Here is a 20,687-nt window from a genome sequence, read left to right on the forward strand (position 1 = left end):
ACCCACAGAAATGGGCCCTTGATCTTGCCATCACTCATAAGTGTTTCACTTTCATGTTCATGAATTTAGAAATTCCTCTATCTGATCATAATCTTTTCTCATTCTACCGTTCCTTTTGCTTTATACAACCTAATTCTGTTCTTCATCCTCACCCTTCACCCCTCGGTTCTTTTCCATATCTGGGCTTCTCTCCCTCCTCATTTGCTCCTCCTCCCTGACTTCCTTCAATTCTAAGCTAAAAATCTCACTTTCTATAAGGAGCCTTTCCCAACTTCCCTATTGAGTATCTCCAATCTATAGCTTATTTGTATATGGTTGTTTCCACGTTGTCTCCATTAGGCTATGAGCTCCTTGAGAGAAGGAACTGGATTTTTTATTTTTCTTTTCATTCTTTTGCCTTTCTTCATATCTCCAGCACTTAACATAGTACCAAGCTCATATTAAAGACTTAGAAAATGTTTGTTGACCAACTGAGTCTGTGGAGTCTGGCTTCTTCTTCTTTTTTTTTTTTTTGGTGGGACAATGAGGGTTAAGTGACTTGCCCAGGGTCACACAGCTAGTCAATGTCAAGTGCCTACGGTCACATTTGAACTCAGGTCCTCCTGAATCCAGGGCCGGTGCTTTATCCACTGTGCCACCTAGCTGCTCCTAGGCTTCTCATCATTTGACTTAAACTGCTCTCTCCAAAATTACCAACGATCACTTAATGGCCCAATCTGATGACCATTTTCTCATCTTCATCCATTTTGAGCTCTCTGTAGCCTTTCACTCTGTTGAGATTCTCCTCTTCTCCTTGATATTCTCTTTTCTCTAGGTTTTCATGACATGTCCTTGCCTGATTCTCCTCTGACTTCTCCTCTCTCTTTTGCCATCCAGGAAGCACCTGCTAACTTTGTGTGTCCTTCAAGTCTCCATCCTCAATCCTCTTCTCTCTTCCTTCTTTTCACTTGGTGATCTCATCAGCTCCCATGAATTCAATGATCACTTCTATGCAGACAAATCTCATATCTATTCATCTAGTCCTAACTTCTTCCCTGACCTCAAGTTTCACATCTCCAACTGCTTTTTGCATATCTTGAACTCTATGTCATGTAGAGGACATCTTAAACTCAATATATCTAAATCTTAATTCATTATCTTTCCCCTCAACCCCTCCCCCTTTCTGAATTCCCTGTTACTATTAAGGGTACTACCATTCTCTCATTCACGGAGTTTATAATCTGGGTATCATATTCCATGCCTCCCTCCCTTTCTTTCTCACCCCCTTATCTAATCTGTTGCCAAGACCTGTCAATATTAACTCTGTAACATCTCTAGTACACACACCCTTCTCTCCTATGATGCTGCTACCACCCTAGTGGCATATCATCTCACGATTGTACTTTTGCAATAGTCTACTGGTGGGTCTCCCGGGCCATAAGTTCCTCCCACCCCCCAAGGCCATCCTCTGCTCAGCTGTCAAGTGATTCATGGGTCATTAGTGAGTAATATCATTATCCACTCCTACTATATATGCTTCAGCGGCTCCCCACCTCTGGAATCAAATGAAAAATCCTTTGTTTGGCATTCAAAACCCTTCATATGCTGCCCTCCCCCATCTCTTCAGTCTCCTTATACCTTAGATCCAACCATGTACTCACTGATCCAGTGACATTGGTCCCTTGCTGTTCCTCACCCTCTATCTCCTGACCCCAACCATTTTCTTTTTCTGCTTTTTGTTTTTTGGCAGGGCAATGAGGGTTAAGTGACTTGCCCAGGGTCACACAGCTAGTAAGTGTCTGAGGTTGGATTTGAACTCAGGTCCTCCCGATTCCAGGGCTGGTACTTTATCCACTGTGCCACCTAGCTGCACCCCCCCCAACCATTTTCACTGGCTGTCTCCCATGCCTGGAAAGCTTCCCCTCATCTCTGCCTCTGGGCTTCCTTCAAATCCCAGATAAAACCCTACTTTATACAAGAAGCCTTTCTTTATTCCCCTTAATTATGGTGCCTACCCTTTGTTGATTATCTCCAATTGATCTTGTCTATATCTCGTTTGCGTGTTGTCTCCCCATTAGACTGGCATATCCTTGAAGGCAGGGACTCTTCTTGTCTGTCTTTATATACTCAATGTTTAGCACAGGGTCTGGCCTACAGTAGGCACTTAATATATGCGTATTGGCTTGAGGACTCTATAGAATTGTTGATGCCGCCATTGAACTAGATTTTGCAAGTCCTCTGCTGCCACCTGCTGGTCTTCAAAATTATAACTGCTATGCACCTTCTCTATTGAGTAGGGAGGTATCTCTTTAACTCTTTCAGGCAGCCTCAGGAAATGTCAAATCAACCAGACACCAGCAGTTGTTGGGCAGGGTGGGAAGGTTTGGGGGTGGGGGTGGGATAGATAAGAAAAAGTCGGATTCGAGGTGAAACTTGAAGGAAGCCAGAGAAGCGGGAAGGCAGAGACCAGGAGGAGCATTCTAAGCATGGCAGACAGCTCCAAGAAAAGGCAGAGCTGGAAGATGTGATGCAGCCATTGGATGTATATGAAAGGGAGTAAAGTCAAATAAGAATGGAAAGGCAGAAAAAGGCCAGCCAGTGAGGTGATTTTTTTTGTGTGAGGTAATTGGGGTTAAGTGACTTGCCCAGGGTCACACAGCTAGTAAGTGTTAAGCTTCTGAGGTTGGATTTGAACTCAGGCCTTCCTGACTCCAGAGTTCGTACTCTATCTACTGCGCCACCTCACTGCCCCTAGTGAGGTGATTTAAAAGCCAAACAGGGTTTTATACTTGATCCTAGAGGTAATAGAGAGCCACCAGAGTTTATTGAGTAAAGGAAATAACATGGTCAGACCTGGGCTTTGCCAAAAGCTCACTTTGGCAGCCATATGGAAAGAGATCAAAGAAACAGAGAACATCTAGAAGACAGTAGCAATAGTCCAGGTGAGAGGGTCCAAAGAAAGAACTGGCGGTTGAGAGAGGCTGGCACAGTTAACAAATGTCTGATTAGAACTGGAGAATCCCTGAATCCCAAGTCCAGGGCTCTATTTACTATGCCACTATGCCTAATCACCTTGGGAATTTCACTTAACAAATAAATATATTTTAAAATATTGTCATGGGGAAATAGGTGGTGGTGGTGAGGCAGTCCTTAGGTATTTCTCTTTAAAGAATTACAACTTTCAGGGCAGCTAGGTGGTGCAGTAGATAGAGCACCAGTCCTGGATTCAGGAGGACCCACGTTCAAATCTGGCCTCAGACATGTGATATTTACTAGCTGTGTGACCTTGGGCAAGTCACTTAACCCTCATTGCCCTGCCAAAAAAAAAAAAAAGAATTACAACATTCACACACAATCCAATTAGAATAAAGTGGTCTTTTATTTAGGCGCTGGCAAAAGTGACCAAGAAGCAAGTCAAAGACTTTGCCTCAAGAGGAGGAGATGGATTAGAGACATCTTTCTCCCAGACTGGAAGGGAGGCCAAAGCTTTTATAGAGGATGGATGGGGTGACCACCTGACGATGGAAAGTTCCCTTTGGGAGTGGGGAAAGCTTCAATGAAGGGTAGGATGTTTCTTTTGGAATGATAGTCCTGACCCCTGGAGTTATCTGTCTCCTAGCTCTGGTCAGATAGTAGCCACACCCAACTGACTTCCCTGCTGTAGAATTCAATCTCCCCCTACTTCTTAGGTGTATCCGTCCTGATAGCTAGTTGGTCAGTTTAAACTTTAATAGTGCTAGGGCAGCTAGATGGCGCAGTGGATAGAGCACCGGCCCTGGAGTCAGGAAGACCTGAGTTCAAATCCAGCCTCAGACATTTAACACTTACTGGCTGTGTGACCCTGGGTAAGTCACAACCCCAATTGCCTCACCAAAAAAACAAAACAAAACACAAAACAACTTTAATAGTCCCTTATTTCTTCAATATGTCCCAACACCCATGTCAAATATCATCCTGCTAGTAATGAAGTCTCTGTTCTCTCTATTATTTGTTTGGCCTCCAGAACGCATATGGATTCACAGACCCTCTTTGCAATACATCCAAGGGCTATGGCCCTCAGCTTGGAACCCACTGACCCACATCATCCCTGAGGCCTTTTGGCTCTGGTGTTCCATAGGTCTTTTTTTTGTTTTTTTGGTTTTTTTTAGTGAGGCAATTGGGGTTAAGTGACTTGCCCAGGGTCACACAGCTAGTAAGTGTTAAGTGACTGAGGCCAGATTTGAACTCAGGTCCTCCTGACTCCAGGGCCGGTGCTCTATCCACTGCGCCACCTAGCTGCCCCTCCATAGGTCTTGAAGGGGCAGGACTCAAGCCTGGAGCTGACGCTTATGGTCACTCTTAGAGAAGGCATGGGACCAGATGATTCTTTGAAACATTCTTCCTCACACGTCTTTCCCATAACCAGTAGTATTTTTTCCAGTCCAGGCTAACTCAGTCTCTCTTTTAGGAAGATGATGAAATTGAAGAGAATAGAAAAGGGCTTGTTGGAGGATGGGTAAGACTGGGGGTTTGGGGTGGGGAGCAGATCTATACCTGGGGGAGGGGTAAAGGTCTGGATTTTCCTCCAGGGGACTGACAGTCCTTAAATTCCTTTCAGTAACCTGACTCAAAGGCCTTCTCTTTCTAGAAACCTGCTCTGAATTCCCCAGCCCTACCTCCCCCACCCCCGGGGTTCCTATGACACTTGACTGTATCTCTCTTATTATACTGATCATATAGTACCTTATGTGATGAAAGCTTGTGGCTTGTTCTTCCTATACTAGACTATAAGCCCTTTGAGGGCAAGAGCTGAGACCTACCCTCCTCTGTATCTCCCCCCCCAGGGACTAAAGCAAGACCAGGGACGGAACAAACAGTAAATGTCTGAAGGATAAATGGATAAATAAATGATTCATTCCCCATTGGGAGTTTGTTCATCCCTCTTTAAAAAAAAAAAGGACAGAGGCACAAGGGGATGAGCAATCCCAGTCTACAGTTTCTGGACATGGGGAGAAGCTAGGCAGAGAACACTGCCAGCTAATCAGGACTGGATCACAGATTTATCCCAGCCTCTTCCTCTGCCTCTCTCTGAGGAGTCTGGAGGCTCCCACAGAGCTTGGTAAGCTCAAGAAGTTCGCATTGAACTTGTCCATTCCTTAATTCACTAAGGTCTCCTTCATTAATCAGTGCCCTCTCTGTACAGTGTCTCCTGTTGTTGAATTCGGCCCTTCCCATCCTTTGACTGTTTCTCCAAGGTTAGAACAACTTTTGCTTGGCTCCACTGGTTTTTGAGACATCCTCACTGGCCAGACCCTCTTGCCAGCTCTGTATTGAGTCTCTCCCATATAGCCCTCTGTATCAATAAGAGAAATGTGCTTTGGGCTTGCAGTTAGTGGAGTGCTGGTGGTTATTCCTTGACCCCTAGAAGATTAAAGGGTGGGTCTCCTCCCCGAGGGGCTGCAGGTGATCTGCCACAAAGAAGCTGAGCAAGGGTCCTACAGTGTCAGCTCTCTCTTGGGGAGGTGGGAGCAGCAGGAATGCTAAATTCCGGGTCAGGTGTCCTGGGTTTGCACCCATGGGCTTTTAAGAGAGGCTATGTCAACCTTAGCTTGCTCCATTGCTGTTTAGTGCCTTTCAATGAAAGGCAACAGATAATTACCAAGCCTCCTTGGGTAAATCTCTGTGCTTGGCTCTGTTGGGGGTGGGGGAAGGGATACAGGACAAAAAGACCCTGGTTCTTCCTTCCAGGAAGTGAGAGAAAGAAGCCCAAACTCCATGAAAAGCTAAATTAAAATATAATATTGACTGTGGGGGGCAGCTAGGTGGCGCAGTAGATAAAGCAGTGGCCCCAGATTCAGGAGGACCTGAGTTCAAATCCAGACTCAGACACTTGACGCTTACTAGCTGTGTGACCCTGGGCAAGTCACTTAACCCTCATTGCCCCATTAAACAACAACAACAACAACAACAACAAAACAAAACCAAAACCAAACAAACAAAAACCCCAAATATTGACTGTGTAGGATTGGATTAAAGGTCAGAAAGGGAGAGAGATAGGAGGAGCTGAGCAGTCAATAAAGACTTCATGGGGGAGGTGGGATTGTAGCTGAGCCTTATAGGATAAGAAAGATTTAGAGAGACAGAAAGGAAGGAGGCAGACATTCTATCAGGGCAGCCAGGCCTAGAGTCAGGAAGATTCACCTTTGTGAGTTCAAATTTGGCCTTAGACACTTACTAGCTTTGTTACCCTGGGCAAGTCACTTCACTCTGTTTGCCTCAGTTTCCTCATCTGTCAAACAAGCTGGAGAAGGAAATAGCAAACTGCTCCAGCATCTTTGCCAAGAAAACCCCGAATGGGGGTCACAAAGAGTCAGACACGACAAAACAACAAGACATTCTTTCCAGGGAAAGGAGATTAAGAATTTGAAGTCTATTAACAGTTGGCATTTCTGGAACACTCTAAGATTATCTCAGTTAATCTTCACTGTAACCCTGTGAGGTAAGTGCTATTGTTATGCCCTTTTTACATAAGAGGAAACTGAGCCTGAATGCCCCAAGTCCCGGAGTCTCATAGTATGTGAGACTGGACCACAAGTACAGGGCTCTAACTCTCTTCACTGTGCCAGAGAGATGCCTTCAGCTGTGTAAATACATGTAGACCCAGAGGACAGACCTCAGAGCAGTAGATGACCCTGAGAGTCAGCAGGGAAGAACTATTAGCTGCAATGAAATGGGTGGCCTCTGAGAGAAGCTGGTGACATAGGAGAGGGGCCATGGGGCTCTTCTGGTCCTATTGGTCTGAACCCCATCTAGTGTTCCAGGAAGGGTGTTATTTCAATATCATCACCAATATCTTTCTTTCTTTTTTTTTTTTGGTGAGGCAATTGGGGTTAAGTGACTTGCCCAGGGTCACACAGCTAGTGTCAAGTGTCTGAGGCCGCATTTGAACTCAGGTCCTCCTGACTCCAGGGCCGGTGCTCTATCCACTGCCCCACCTGGCTGCCCCAAATTACAATTAGTTTTGACAAAAGGATGTTGACATAGAAGATAATAGCTAACCCTAAAATTACAAAACCTTTTCTGACAAACCAGGGACACATTTTCCCACCCCTACCCCCACTACTACCACCTCAGCCCCCTGGAAGGAAGTGGGGTCAAAGTGAAAGTAATTGCCACAAGGTGTTCACCCCACCAAGGTCACTTCTGGGTTTGGCACAGCTATCAGACAAGTCCCTTCCTTGCAGCAGCTAAGACAAGGCTCCTCAGAGTTGATCTTCTGCTGGACAGGATCAAGCTGGTCATTTCCCAGGGCTCTGCCTAAAGTCAGACAGTCAGAGAGAACCCAGGTATCTGTTTGTTTGGGGACTCGATGGCCAATGTTCTATCTACTACACAATTGTTGTTGTGGGTTTTTTTGTTTTGTTTTGTTTTTTTAGTGAGGCAATTGGGGTTAAGTGACTTGCCCAGGGTCACACAGCTAGTAAGTGTTAAGTGTCTGAGGCCGGATTTGAACTCAGGTACTCCTGACTCCAGGACCGGTGCTCTATCCACTGTGCCACCTAGCTGCCCCACGTTGTTGTGTTTTTTTTAAAGAAAACACCAACTCACGATTGAACTGAGGACCACCATGGCAGAGAACTCATAAATTTTACTGAAATGAAAAGTCTCTTTGTAAGAATTTCATTATTCATACCCCATAAAAGAAAGCATTCTAGAAAGAAGCATGAAAAATGCTGCATTTGGCTCTAAATTAATTTCAAACTCAAGGTTTTAATGAATCCAATTTGAATGAGGCTGTGAATGTGAACTGCGCTTCCTTGAAATATCAGTGTGTTCTGTGCCTCCCAGAATAGCCTTAGGGAAGCATCTGGATACATTTGTGGCACCTGGCAAATACCTGAGTATGAATTCAAAATCATGCCCGTTACAGAATCTACACTGGTGAGAAACCCACAAATGTACCAAGTATGAGAAAGGCTTCAGTGACAACTCATTGCTCTGAGCTATCCAGAGTCTACAGCAGAGAAAAATCCTATTAATGGGAAGACTGTGGGAAATAAATATTTTGGCCAAAAGGTCACTCTACTCTTCACACATTAGAGAGCACAAGTGAGCAATGTGGCAAGAACAGAGCCACATTAGACTTGGTTTCTCTTCCACACTCTTAATTCATGTTGACCTTTACCACTAAGATGCTTGGATCTTTTTTTTTTTTTTAAAGTAAGTATCTGAGGCTGGATTTGAACTCTGGTCCTCCTGACTCCAGAGCCAGTGGATAGAGATCCACTATGCTACCTAGCTGCCCCTAAAAATATAGATTTTTAAAATGTTGTCTATCAACACCTCCATTTTCCACTGATGTAGTGTTTTTTGTTTTTTTCAAATTTTTTTCTTTTTTTTTTCCAGGGTAATGAGGGTTAAGTGACTTGTCCAGGGTCACACAGCTAGTAAGTGTCAAATATTTGAGGCCAGATTCAAACTCAGGTCCTCCTGAATCCAGGGCCCATGCTCTATCTACTGTGCCACCTAGCTGCTCCCTGGTGTAGTTTTTTAATTGATATATATATTGCTTTTTTATCTCCATTTTCCAGTATTCATTTCCCTTTAGTTGTTGTTCGGTCATGTCCAACTCTTTGTGACCCTATTTGAGATTTTCTTAGCAAAGATATGGAGTGGTTTGCCGTTTCCTTCTCCATCTCATTTTTACAGTTGAGAAAACTGAGGCAAACAGGGTTCAGTGACTTGTCCCAGGTCATATAGCTAGTAAGTGTCTGAGGCCAGATTTAAATTCAGGAAGACAATCTTCCTGATTCCAAGCCCAGTACTTTATCTGTGGCACCACCCAGCTGCCCCCATTTCCCCTTGGACATCCCTCATGCTAAGAATTTTTAAAAATCAGCTCAGCAAAATGAGCCAGATACCACAGTATATGCTGTATTCCAACCTATAGCCCCCCCACTTCTGCAAAGAAGGGAGTGAGGTACCTTCTTTGATCATATCTTCTCATTATAGCTTCAATTTTATATTTGTTCTTCCCCTTCATGTGGTTGCAATCATTCCTACTGGTACAGCTGATCCACTGAACCCATTTATTCCTATTACATTTTATGCCACTAAATTAAGGCCATCGTTGGGAGGGAGTCGGGGAGGATAAGCATTTATTTAGCACCACCTGGCCTGCTAAACTCTTTACTTAATTTCTAACTCATTCATCTACAGCATTAGGTCTCCCAACTTTGTGCTATCTTACAATTTTTTTTTAATTTTACCTCCCCACCCCTGCCATCTGACAATTTGATGCGTGCCATCTATGTCTGTCTTCTTCTAAGTTAAATGGTAAACAGAATAAGACCAAGGAAAGAGCCCTGTGGCATTCTATTAGACACTTCCATGTAGATTAACAACAACTGATTGATTATGGGGGGGGGGGCCTTCTGCTCCACGATCCTTTAAAAAATATTCTTGTGTCTTCCATTGCCATGGTCTAGATAAGAGGTCTATCCCTTCAAGTCTCCATGCTACTTATGAGATCTTAGTTATTCTTTCTTTTTTTTGTTGTTGTTTTGTTTTTGTTTTTGTTTTTGCAGGGCAATGGGGCTTAAGTGACTTGCCCAAGGTCACACAGCTAGTAAGTGTCAAGTGTCTGAGGCTGGATTTGAACTCAGGAACTCCTGAATCCAGGGCCGGTGCTTTATCCACTGCGCCACCTAGCCGCCCCTTAGTTATTCTTTCTAATTGAGATTTTTATCTGGATCATGGAAGCATAGATTAAATATTAATTAGAGGAGCAGCTAGGTGGCACAGTGGATAAAGCACCAGCTCTAGATTCAGGAGGACCTGAGTTCAAGTCTGACCTCAGACACTTGGCCTGTGTGACCCTGGGCAAGTCACTTAACCGTCATTGCCCCGCCCCCCCCCCCGAAAAAAAACCCAACAACAAAAAAATTAATTAGAAACTAAACAATCTAATCTTAAAGAACGAGTGGGTCAAATAACAAGTCATAGATCTGATCCAAAGAATGACGACTGAGACAACAGGCCAAAATTTGTGGGTGCTGTCAAAGCAATAATCAGGGAGAAATTTCTATCCCTAAAAGCATAGATCAATAAAAGAGAGAAAAGAAGATCAATGAATTGAGCATGCAACTAAAGAAAGTAGGAAAAAATGAATTTGAAATCCCCAATTAAACACCAAAATGGAAATCCTAAAAATCAAAGGGGAGATTAATAAAAATGGGAAGTTAAAAAAAATCATTGAACTAATAAATAATACTAGGAGCTAGCTTTTTGGGGGGAAACAATCAAATAGATAAACCACTGGTTAATTTGATTTTAAAAATAAAATGACTGTCTCACCAATGAAGATGAAATTAAAACAATTATTAGGGGGCAGCTAAGTGGATAAAGCACCAGCCCTGGATTCAGGAGGACCTGAGTTCAAATCTGACCTCAGACACTTGACACTTACTAGCTGTGTGACCCTGGGCAAGTCACTTAACCCTCATTGCCTTGCCAAAACCAAAACAAAACAAACAACAAAAAACAATTATTAGGATCATTTTGCCCAATTGTATGCCAGTGAGACTGACAATCTAAGTGAAATGGATGAATATTTGCAAAAATATAAATTGCCCGGTTTGACAAGAGGAAATAAAATACTTCCTGTTATCAAAACAAAACAAAACAAAACTAGAAAGCATAGGAATAAGTAGTACTACCCAACACCAAGAGCAAGTATTATCTGTAGCAGGAATAAATTTGGAGCCTTACCAAAAAGATCAGGGTAAAGCAAGGATGCCTATTATCACTGCTATTATTCAATATTGTATTAGAAATGCCAGCTATAGCAAGAAAACAAGAAAAAGAAAATGAAGGAATGGCAGTGAGGAAACAAAACTATCATTCTTTGCCTATGATATACTGGTAAACTTAGAGAACCTTAGGAAATCAACTAAAAAAACTATAAAATAAACCCACATAAATCATAAACCCAGCAAGAAGAGATAGAAAGAGAAATTACATTTAAAATAACTGTAGACAATATAAAATACTTGGGAGTCCACCTGTCAAGGCAAATCCAGGGACTATATGAACACAGTTACAAAACACTTTTCACACAAGTAAAGTAATTTCTAAACAATTGAAGAAATATTAAATGCTTGTGGGTTGGCTGAGCTAATATCATAAAAATGACAATTCTAGGGGCAGCTAGGTGTCGCAGTGGATAAAGCACCGGCCCTGGATTCAGGAGTACCTGAGTTCAAATCTGGCCTCAGACACTTAACACTTACTAGCTGTGTGACCCTGGGCAAGTCACTTAACCCCAATTGCCTCACTAAAAAAAAAAATGACAATTCTACCCCAGTTATTTACTTATTCAATGCCATATCAATCACACTACCAAAGAATTATTTTTATAGAGCTAGAAAAAAATAACACAATTCATCTGGAAGGATAAAAAGTTGAAAATATCAAAGGAATTAATGGAAAAAATATGAAGGGAAGTGGCTTAGTACCAGATTTCAAACTATATCAGAAAGCACTAATGGTCAAAACAATCTGGTACTAGCTAAGAAATAGAGTAGTGGATCAGTGGAATAGTTTAGGTACATGATACATGGTAGTAAAATACCATAGTAATTCTGTGTCTGATAAATCCAAAGATCCAAGCTTTGGGGGCAAGAACTCCCTATTGGACAAAAATTACTGGGAAATATGGAAAAGGGTTTGGTAGAAACTAGGCACAGACCAACATCTCACACCAATTGCAAAAACAAGATCAAAATGGAGAAATGATTTAGACGTAAAGGGTGATATCATAAGTATATTAGAGGAGCATGGAAAAATGTACCTGGCTAATCTATGGATAAGGAGAAAATGTATAACCAAAGAAGAGAGAAAGAGGATGATGGTAGGTAAAGTGGATACTTTTGATTACATTAAAAGGGGTTTGTGCAAAAACAAACAAAAAACTAATTACAAGAAAAGCAGGAAACTGGAGGGAAAAAATTTTCCAGCAAGTTTCTCTGATAAAGAAAACTCAACTATATAGGGAACTGAGTCAAATTTATGAAATAAGAGCCATTACCCAATTAATAAATGGTCAAAGGATATAAATGGAGTTTTCAGAAGAAGGAGAGCCTATGGGGAATGAAAAGCATTGGAAGACTCGGTTGCAGTTTTCATAGCTTGGCAGAGTCAGAGGAAAGGAAGGTCTGAGAAAATGTGAAATCTTTTTGCCTGAGAGTTGGGGGGAGGGTGGAAGGTCCCTGGGAAGACTACTCATTTGGGTACTTCCTGTGTCCGCTGTTCCACAGGTGTGAATCTTAACATCACCAATAAAACTACTGTGAGCATTACCTTTACCCTGAGGAGTAAAGGATCCTGTCTCCCTAACAGTATAGGATGGGGACAGGTTTATTGCTGAGTAAAGGTTTGTTAGAGTGATTGGCCATTAACTTGATTGAGAGAGGCAGGTGGAAGTGGGATGGCTCAGAGTGGGAAGGGCTGGGCTATGAGCTCCCACAGGTGTGAGCAGTCTGTGTTCCCTCAAAGTGTATAAACAGTCCGCCCTCCCCAGCTACTTTTCCAAACGGAGAATTTGGAAGACAGATAGGCCCAGGGTGTAGCTGGTGGTTTTGGCTCCTGATTTGGGATTTGGCTGAGGGAGGCTAGCCTTGACCTACTCTCAGAAGAGCAATGGATCCTGGATACCCCAACCACTTCTCTTTGCCTCTCCTGCTGCTCCTGGTGCTTCCCGGGGCTTCTCAGCAGGCTCCCCACTCTCCCCAACCCGTGCAGATACAGTGTCTGGAGTCCCAAATGGTGGTCAGTGTCCAGAGAGATCTGTTTGGCACTGGCAAGCTGGTCCAAGTGATGGACCTCAGCCTGGGGCCAGGGGGCTGCCAGCCAGCAGCTTTGCAAGAAGATGCCCAAGTAGTTACCTTTGAGGTTGGCCTCCATGAGTGTGGCAGTGTCGTGCAGGTAAGACTCCAGCCCCCTTCCTTGGGGAAATGTTTGTGAGTTCCCCTGGGCACCACTGTGGTTCGACCAGCTGCTGTGAGCTGCCCATCCATGCTTGGGAGCATGAGAACCGGGAACAACAGAGGACCAAAAGCAGAGAAAGAACAACAGGGAAATACTGCATCCCAGCTCCCACTTTCTGGAGTGGTCACGGGACTGTAGATTCTGAGCTGGAAGGGCCCTTGGAGGCCATCCAGTCAAACACTCTCACCTCACAGGCGAGGAAACTGAGCCCCAGAGGGGTGACTTGGCTTTGGGTAAAAAGATCAGAGCTCTAGAACTGGAAAGAACCTTAGTGGTCATCCAGTCCCCCTCATTTTACAGACGATGCAACTGAGGCTCAGTGGAACAAAGTGACTGGTCCAGGGTCACACAGCTAGTAAGTGCCTGAGGCAGGATTTGAACTCCAATCCTCTTGACTCCAGCCACCTGACTAACTTATTCTGTCACTGCAGATCAACACCTGCCTTGCAAGCTGGGAGGCTGGGAGGTTGAGGGTAGGACTTTGGATGAGGAAACTGAGATTGACCATGGTTACAAAATTAAAGGATCAGAGGCCAAATTTGAACCCTTCTCCTTCCTGGCTCCTAAGCCTGGATGGAACTTTGACCCTACACCACTGCTTCTCTCAACTTTGTGTCCGACTGAGACATGCATTAGCCTCATTTCTCACCTGGTTGCATTACTCTGACACTTCTCTGTCAGGCCCCAGAAAGCTAATTATTGAGAAAACCTCTTCAGCCTTGAGACTACCTCAACCCTATCTTCTGTTCCTCTGATTGGAGCCAATTCCAAAACCTCCATGTAAAGAGGGACCTCGGCTCAGAACATTTCCTTATTTTTCACTTTGCTGCACTACTTTGGGACTTCTCATATTTTTCTATGGTGCCCCGCCCCCAGACCCATCTTCAGCTTTGTTTTGTGTGTTGTCTTATTAGATTGTAAGCTCCTTGTATTTGTAGCACAAGCACTTAGCACAGTGCCTGACATGTAATAGCTTAATAAATGTTGATTGATACAATTATAGGAGAGGTGCTACCTCTAAGATCCTGTTTTCTCATTTGTAAAATGAAAGAAGTGTGTCTCACAGGTTTGGTGTGAAGGATGCGTATTGTAAGACTTACAGCACTGCCGAAATTTGGCTTACATGTAATGGGGATGAATAACCACATGTAATAGAACTTTGGGCTATGGTATGCTCACATCTAGCGATCCTATGAGGGGGTATCCCACAAAGTAGGAGCAATATTTCTGAAATGCCCCTGGAGGGAAATAGACCAAACGTCACCCCTTATCCAGCTAGCTACTTGACTGTTACCTTATTAATTCTCACCGGGTTCAAAGGCAATCAAGGACCATGGTGTGGGTTAAGGGCTGCCTTTTGGAGGGAGGGGTGTTTTATGGGACTTTATACATGATAAATACTCAAATTTAAAAATAACCACATTGAACTGAATGTCTAACTTTCTATAATGGAACCACCTGCGATAAGGGTTAATTAAGCCTCTTAACTGTTTCTTCTTCCAGGTAACTCCAGATGGGCTAATATACCGCACAAGCTTGTTCTACAACCCACACCCAGTTGGTAATTTTACTATCCTGAGGACTAATCAGGCAGAAGTTCCCATTGAGTGTCACTATCCTAGGTGTGTATCGGATGGTAATAAGCTTTTTCCCTTCCTAAAGATGGAGAACTCACTAGGCTGACTGACTTTCTCTCTCTCTCTCTCTCTCTCTCTCTCTCTCTCTCTCTCTCTCTCTCTCTCTCTCTCTCTCTCTCAATCTCAGCTCTACTCAAAGTTTGAAACTCCTAAATGTGCCCCTCAGCAAAATGATGTAAAGCAAAAACACTTGTCTCAAGTCTCCTCCCTCCTTCCTAAAATTTTCTTTTTCTTTTTTTGCTTTCTTTGTTTTCCCGTGGTTATTTATCGTGTGTTCTAGTTCCCTAAGACCTTGCTGCCAATTTCCCTTCTCTTTCTCCTTTTCACCACCCTCACTTATTGTCCTCAGGTAACTTTATACTATAACAAGGAGTGCCCTGTTAAGACACCCAAGTGTTGCCCAAGATTCTGTCACTAGATGATAAAAACCAGAACTTGCTTTACCTCTTATGGTCCAAGAAATAATCCACAACATTCATAGAATCGGGAGAAGCCCTTGGGCCTGACTAGTCCAGTATCTACCTTTTACAGATAAGGAAACTGAGGTCCAGAGAGGTCCAAGATTTGTCCAAAGTCTCAAAGATGGGGGCAGCTAGATGGCGCAGTGGTTAAAGCACTGGCCCTGAATTCAGGAGGACCTGAGTTCAAATGCGGCCTCAGACACTTGACACTTACTAGCTGTGTGACCCTGGGCAAGTCACTTAACCCCCATTGCCTGCAAAAAAAAAAAAGTCTCAAAGATGGGCTTTGAGCATAGGTCTACCTTGTCACCCCCACTTTGACTTTGTAAAATTAGTTTCACACTAAGCAGTTGTGGAATGGCACCATGAAGCTTCTTGTCTCCAGTGAGGGGAGAGTCATGCACCAGGACTCGCCCTAGCCTCTGGGAAGATGGAGGGGAAGTGAAGGTGCCTAATGAGTCTAGGCTTGTTCTCAGACTATTTTCAATGATTAAAAAGAACTTTTAAGACGACCCAACCCCTGAGTGGAAGGTGGGTAGGTGGGAAAATATACGCAGGGTCCTGCCCCAGACTAAAGGGCATGTAAGCAATGATAAATGATAACTTCTTTACCATGATCCATACCCCATCATTATGTGAAGAGGTAAGCACATCAGTTTGGTTTTCATCTTATTCTTCAGAAAATAGACCTTGCCATGATTGTGAGTTTTCCCTCCTGATAGGATTTAGAGCTTAAGGGAACATTATTATTTTTAAAATTTTTTGGGGGGGTGGGGCAGTGGGGGTTAAGTGACTAGCCCAGGGTCACACAGCTAGTAAGTGTCAAATGTCTGAGGGCGGATTTGAACTCAGGTCCTCCTGAATCCAGGGCCAGTGCTTTATCCACTGTGCCACCTAGCTGCCCCTGGAACATTATTATTTTTAAAACTTAGGAGTTTCTTCATCTGAGAAGTGGGAATATTTAACCAGAGACCCCAAGATAGACTGGGAGAGTAGATGGAAAAACTACAGATTTAGAATTGGGTATTTGAGTCACTATCTATGTAACCAAAAGCAAGTCACTTTCCTCTGATGAACCTCCTTTTCCTCATTTATAAAAAGGAGAATAATCTGCCAAATAGGGTTGTTGCAGGATATTTTATACGGTCTAAAGGATTTTATGTTGTTGTTTGGTTGTATCCAACTATTTGTGACCCCATTTGGGGGTTTTCCTACAGAGATACTGGAGCTGTTTGCCATTTCCTTCTGCTCATTTTACACATGAGGAGGCAAATGGGGTAAATTGACTTGCCCAGGGTCACACAGCTAGTAAGTGTTAAGTATCTGAGGCCAGATTTGAACTAGGGTCCTCCTGAATCCAGGGCCGATGTTCTATCTACTGCACCACCCAGCTGCCCCAGAATGTTTGTTTTTATATATATAAATATAAATATATATATGTAAAATTGAACATTATGTATGTGTGTATATATGTGTATATATATACATACACACATATATAAATAATTATATATAATTATATTGAAACAGTTATCAAGATATTTAAAAAAATTCAAATTCAGACCCCAAGTTAAGGACCCTTGATGTAAATTGAAAATTACTTAAACCCTTAATTCTTTTTTTTTTTTTTTTTTTAGTGAGGCAGTTGGGGTTAAGTGACTTGCCCAGGGTCACACAGCTAGTAAGTATTAAGTGTCTGAGGCCTGATTTGAACTCAGGTACTCCTGAATCCAGGGCCGGTGCTCTATCCACTGCACCACCTAGCTGCCCCAATTACTTAAACTCTTAAAAGTCAGTCCATCAACGAGCATTTATTAAGCTCCTACTATGTGCTGGTGACTATGTAAGTGCTAGAAATATGGGAAGAAAAAGACAGTCCTTGCCCTCAAGGAGCTGACTAATGAAAGAGGACTATATATATATATATATATATATATATATATATATATATATATATATAGAGAGAGAGAGAGAGAGAGAGAGAGAGAGAGAGAGAGAGAGAGACCCCGACCTATTATAGATGACCTTCTCAAGGAGTTTAGTTCTAAGAGGAGAGAAAGGACAATAGTCAGCAGGAATGGATAGATCCAATGAAAGTTTCAGGAAGATGAAGGAGATGTGGACTCGTTTAACAATCCTTCGCAGTTCAGGTAGGATCCGTCAGTCACATGGGTCAGGCAAATCGGATACACTCTGTCTCTTCTTCCAGGTGGGGCAATGTGAGTAGCAGAGCTGTCCAGCCTACATGGATGCCCTTTAGGTCCACCATAGCTTCTGAAGAAAAGCTTGGCTTTTCTCTCCGCCTGATGAATGGTACGCTGAATGGGGGTGGGAGGAGGAGGAGGGGAGAGGAAAAGGCCCCACCTATCCATAAACAGAATGTTCTCCTCCTGGTCTAATTGCCCTAGGAAAATGTTCATTATATATTTAAGTTCTGAATTGGGTTTTTTTTTTTAATTTTTTAAAAAAATTTTTAGTGAGGCAATTGAGGTTAAGTGACTTGCCCAGGGTCACACAGCTAGTAAGTGTTAAGTGTCTGAAGCCGGATTTGAACTCAGGTACTCCTGACTCCAGGGCCAGTGCTCTATCCACTGCGCCACCTAGCTGCCCCTGAATTTTTTTTTTTTTAAAACGAAAGAATTTTTTAAAACTTTGCCCCTGCTCTCTCCATGGAAGTATATGAATGCTCTCGGTCATCCTACCCTCCAGATGACTGGACGGCTGAGAGTACCTCAGCGGGGTTCCAACTGGGTGACACAGCCCACCTTCAGGCTGGTGTCCATACAGGCAGCCACGTGGCCCTGAGGCTCTTCGTTGACCACTGCGTGGCCACACTGAGCCCGGATAAGAACTCGGAGCCTCGTTATGGTATCATTGATCACCATGGGTAAGTACCCTATTCCTTCAGACTCAGACATGCCTCTTGAGGAGTATATCCCTTCATCATCTCCCTGTTCTTCCAGGTGCCTGGTAGATGGTCTTTCCGACTCTTCTTCAGCCTTCAGAGCCCCTAGGCCTAGGCCGGATACTCTCCAGTTCACAGTGGACATGTTCCACTTTGTAAATGACTCTCGGAAACTGGTAAATACACTTTTCTATGCTAAGAGCAAATGAGGTCACCCTATCTTCCTGCCCCTTCCTCCCTGATACATGACTTCTGCTCTCCTAGATCTATATCACATGCCATCTGAGAGTCACTGCTGCTGACCAAACCCCAGACCAAATAAACAAGGCCTGTTCCTTCAATAAGTCCACCAAGAGGTAAATGGATCTTGAAAGTAGGAGTAGCGAATTAGGCGGCGGGGGGGGGGGGGGGGGGGGGGGGGTGTTACCATTGACTAGATCTCTAATCCATCTTCCACAGTGATATTCCTAAAGTCTATGAATGACCATGTCTCTCCCTCAAACTTCCAATGGCTCCCTGTTACTTGGAAACAAATCACATTCCTCTGCCTGGGACTTAAAGCTCTTCACAGCCTAGCCCCAGCATCTGTTTCCTGTCCCCTCATACATTCACTCCTTCATACAGACACTATGGCCTTACTGTTCTTCACACATGGTGTGTCATCTCTCCTCTTCCCTTTGTACCTCCAGCTTTTTTGAATCACTGGTTTCCTTCAAAACTCGGCTCAGACACCCTCTCCATGAGTCCTTGTCTGATTGGGCTCCTCACCCCCAAATACCTTCTATGCATAGAACAATCATCTGTTATTTCCCTATCCTCCAATAGAATGTAAGCTTGTTGAAGACAGACAAGGATTGTCTTACATTTCTTTATCCCTAGCATGTAGCAAATATGTAATGTTTGGAGAAGAAACAGCCTTTCTTCTCCCCTCATTTCCATTCTTCCTCCTCTTTCCCTTGACCCCATCATCTCTTTCCCCAGCTGGGTTCCAGTAGAAGGACCTCCTGACATCTGTACATGCTGCCATACCAAAGACTGTGGGCATCCAATCCGGTCTAGGAGACTACTTCCAATCTCTGCAAAGACCTGGCCGAGAACAGCTCCTCTCCAACAGCAGCGAGGTAAGGTCTATATGAAGATAGCCAGGAGCCCCCAGATCCTTAGTTCATCTCACCCATGCCGGGACAAATCTAGAAACATAACTAGGCTCTCAAGCATGGAGCCAGAACTCCTAGGACTCCATCTCTTGTGAGATGATTACTCCCAGTCAGTGCTTTTTAGTAACTGTAGAGGAAAAGAAGGAGGCTCTAGGTTTGAATTCTGCTGCTTGGTTTAATTTCTACATGCCAAGCCTTTGTTTAGTCATCTGTAAAATGAGGTCCTCTTTAGCTCTGAAACTCTGAATCCTATGACTACTTGGTCTAAATTTAGCAAGGGCTAGCAGGGCACCAAGTCACAGGTATTAAACTCCACTTCTAAGCCCAGTCATGAGGTTTTGTGTTCTTTCTCTCCACCCACAGTGAGAGAAGCAGACATCACCGTTGGGCCTGTGTTCTTGGCAATGAATGTCAGTCACCACACCCCACAGGAGCCCAACCCGGATTTCATGGAAAAGTACGCAGCCCTTAGCCTGGGCCTGTCTCTGATTGAGGTCTTGGTTTTTACCTTAGTGATCACGGTCCTGGTTCTCCTCTGTAGGAAGCACAACAGTGCCTCTTGATTTGTTTGCTAGCCAATAAAAAAAAAAAAAAAAGGAAAAGGAAAAAAAAAGATTCCTAATGTCTGACTGGTGTAGTAAATTAGTATTAATGTGCCAGACTAGAGATGACGGGGCTTGTTCTCAGGTTGGTCACTTAAAATTGCCCTGGGCTGTTCCTGGGGAGAATAGGGGGAACAACTCCCCAGTCGTTTTAAATGAAATCTGTTTTGGAGGGGGTGGAGAGACAGGGTAGAAAACATTTAATTTGCGTCTTAGTCCCACAGACGGGACTCTCCTTGCTAATCCCCAAACAGATAACTCCTCATGTGTTTTCATTTCTGCCTAAACCACGAATACCCCCGAAAATGCCCCCCAAAGTTCTCTAACCTGTTTAAATGCCTCTAGGTAAGGAGAGCTCCCTACTTTATCATCATAGCCACAGGAAAATATGCTTTTATTCCTGCCCTTTTGAATAAGGATTCATTTCATGGAGTCAGAGATATAAAAGTATAAAGTGACCTTAAGTTCCTTTTCTGGGGTTCAACCTGCTTGATATTACAGAGAAGAAAACGGGTCTATAGAAGAACTTGCTTGGTGTTACATAGTGATAAGTATCTAAGGCAGGATTTGAACCCAAGGCTTCTTGACCCCAAATCCAGTGCTCTACCATGCTTTGATAGCTTACAGGCTTTAAGATAGGCCTCTTGAGGGTAACAGGGATACCCCTTTGAAGGGGGATCCCTTGTTCTTTCTCAAGTCATACCCTATAGCTAGTCAGCTATTTGCCTGAGCAGTGGCTTAATCTTGCAGGTGTATAGACTAATGTCTGACATGGGGGTCTGCATATTTGCCATTAGCCTCAGACTAGCTGGCAAAAGGTTGGGGCAGGGGTTATTCTGGGAGAATTGGACAAGGCTGGGATGTGCCCAGACTGAAGTTGTAATAAGGAAGCATCCTTAGGGATCAAACAACTTCTAGTA

The 20,687-nt window shown here is 43.6% G+C and overlaps 1 protein-coding gene across 1 annotated transcript; it reads left to right on the top strand.

Annotated features, from left to right (window-relative positions):
* Window positions 1-12,657: 12,657 nt before the first annotated feature.
* On the top strand, window positions 12,658-19,728 carry ZP3 (zona pellucida glycoprotein 3). The gene is made up of 8 exons (XM_044003618.1): window positions 12,658-12,942; window positions 14,509-14,627; window positions 17,313-17,416; window positions 17,813-17,990; window positions 18,067-18,184; window positions 18,273-18,364; window positions 18,990-19,129; window positions 19,529-19,728. Exons 1-8 carry the CDS (start codon window positions 12,658-12,660, stop codon window positions 19,726-19,728), a joined length of 1,236 nt encoding a protein of 411 aa, XP_043859553.1.
* Window positions 19,729-20,687: the final 959 nt, after the last annotated feature.

Source organism: Dromiciops gliroides, chromosome 4 (genome assembly GCF_019393635.1).
Source record: "Dromiciops gliroides isolate mDroGli1 chromosome 4, mDroGli1.pri, whole genome shotgun sequence".
NCBI lineage: Eukaryota > Metazoa > Chordata > Mammalia > Microbiotheria > Microbiotheriidae > Dromiciops > Dromiciops gliroides.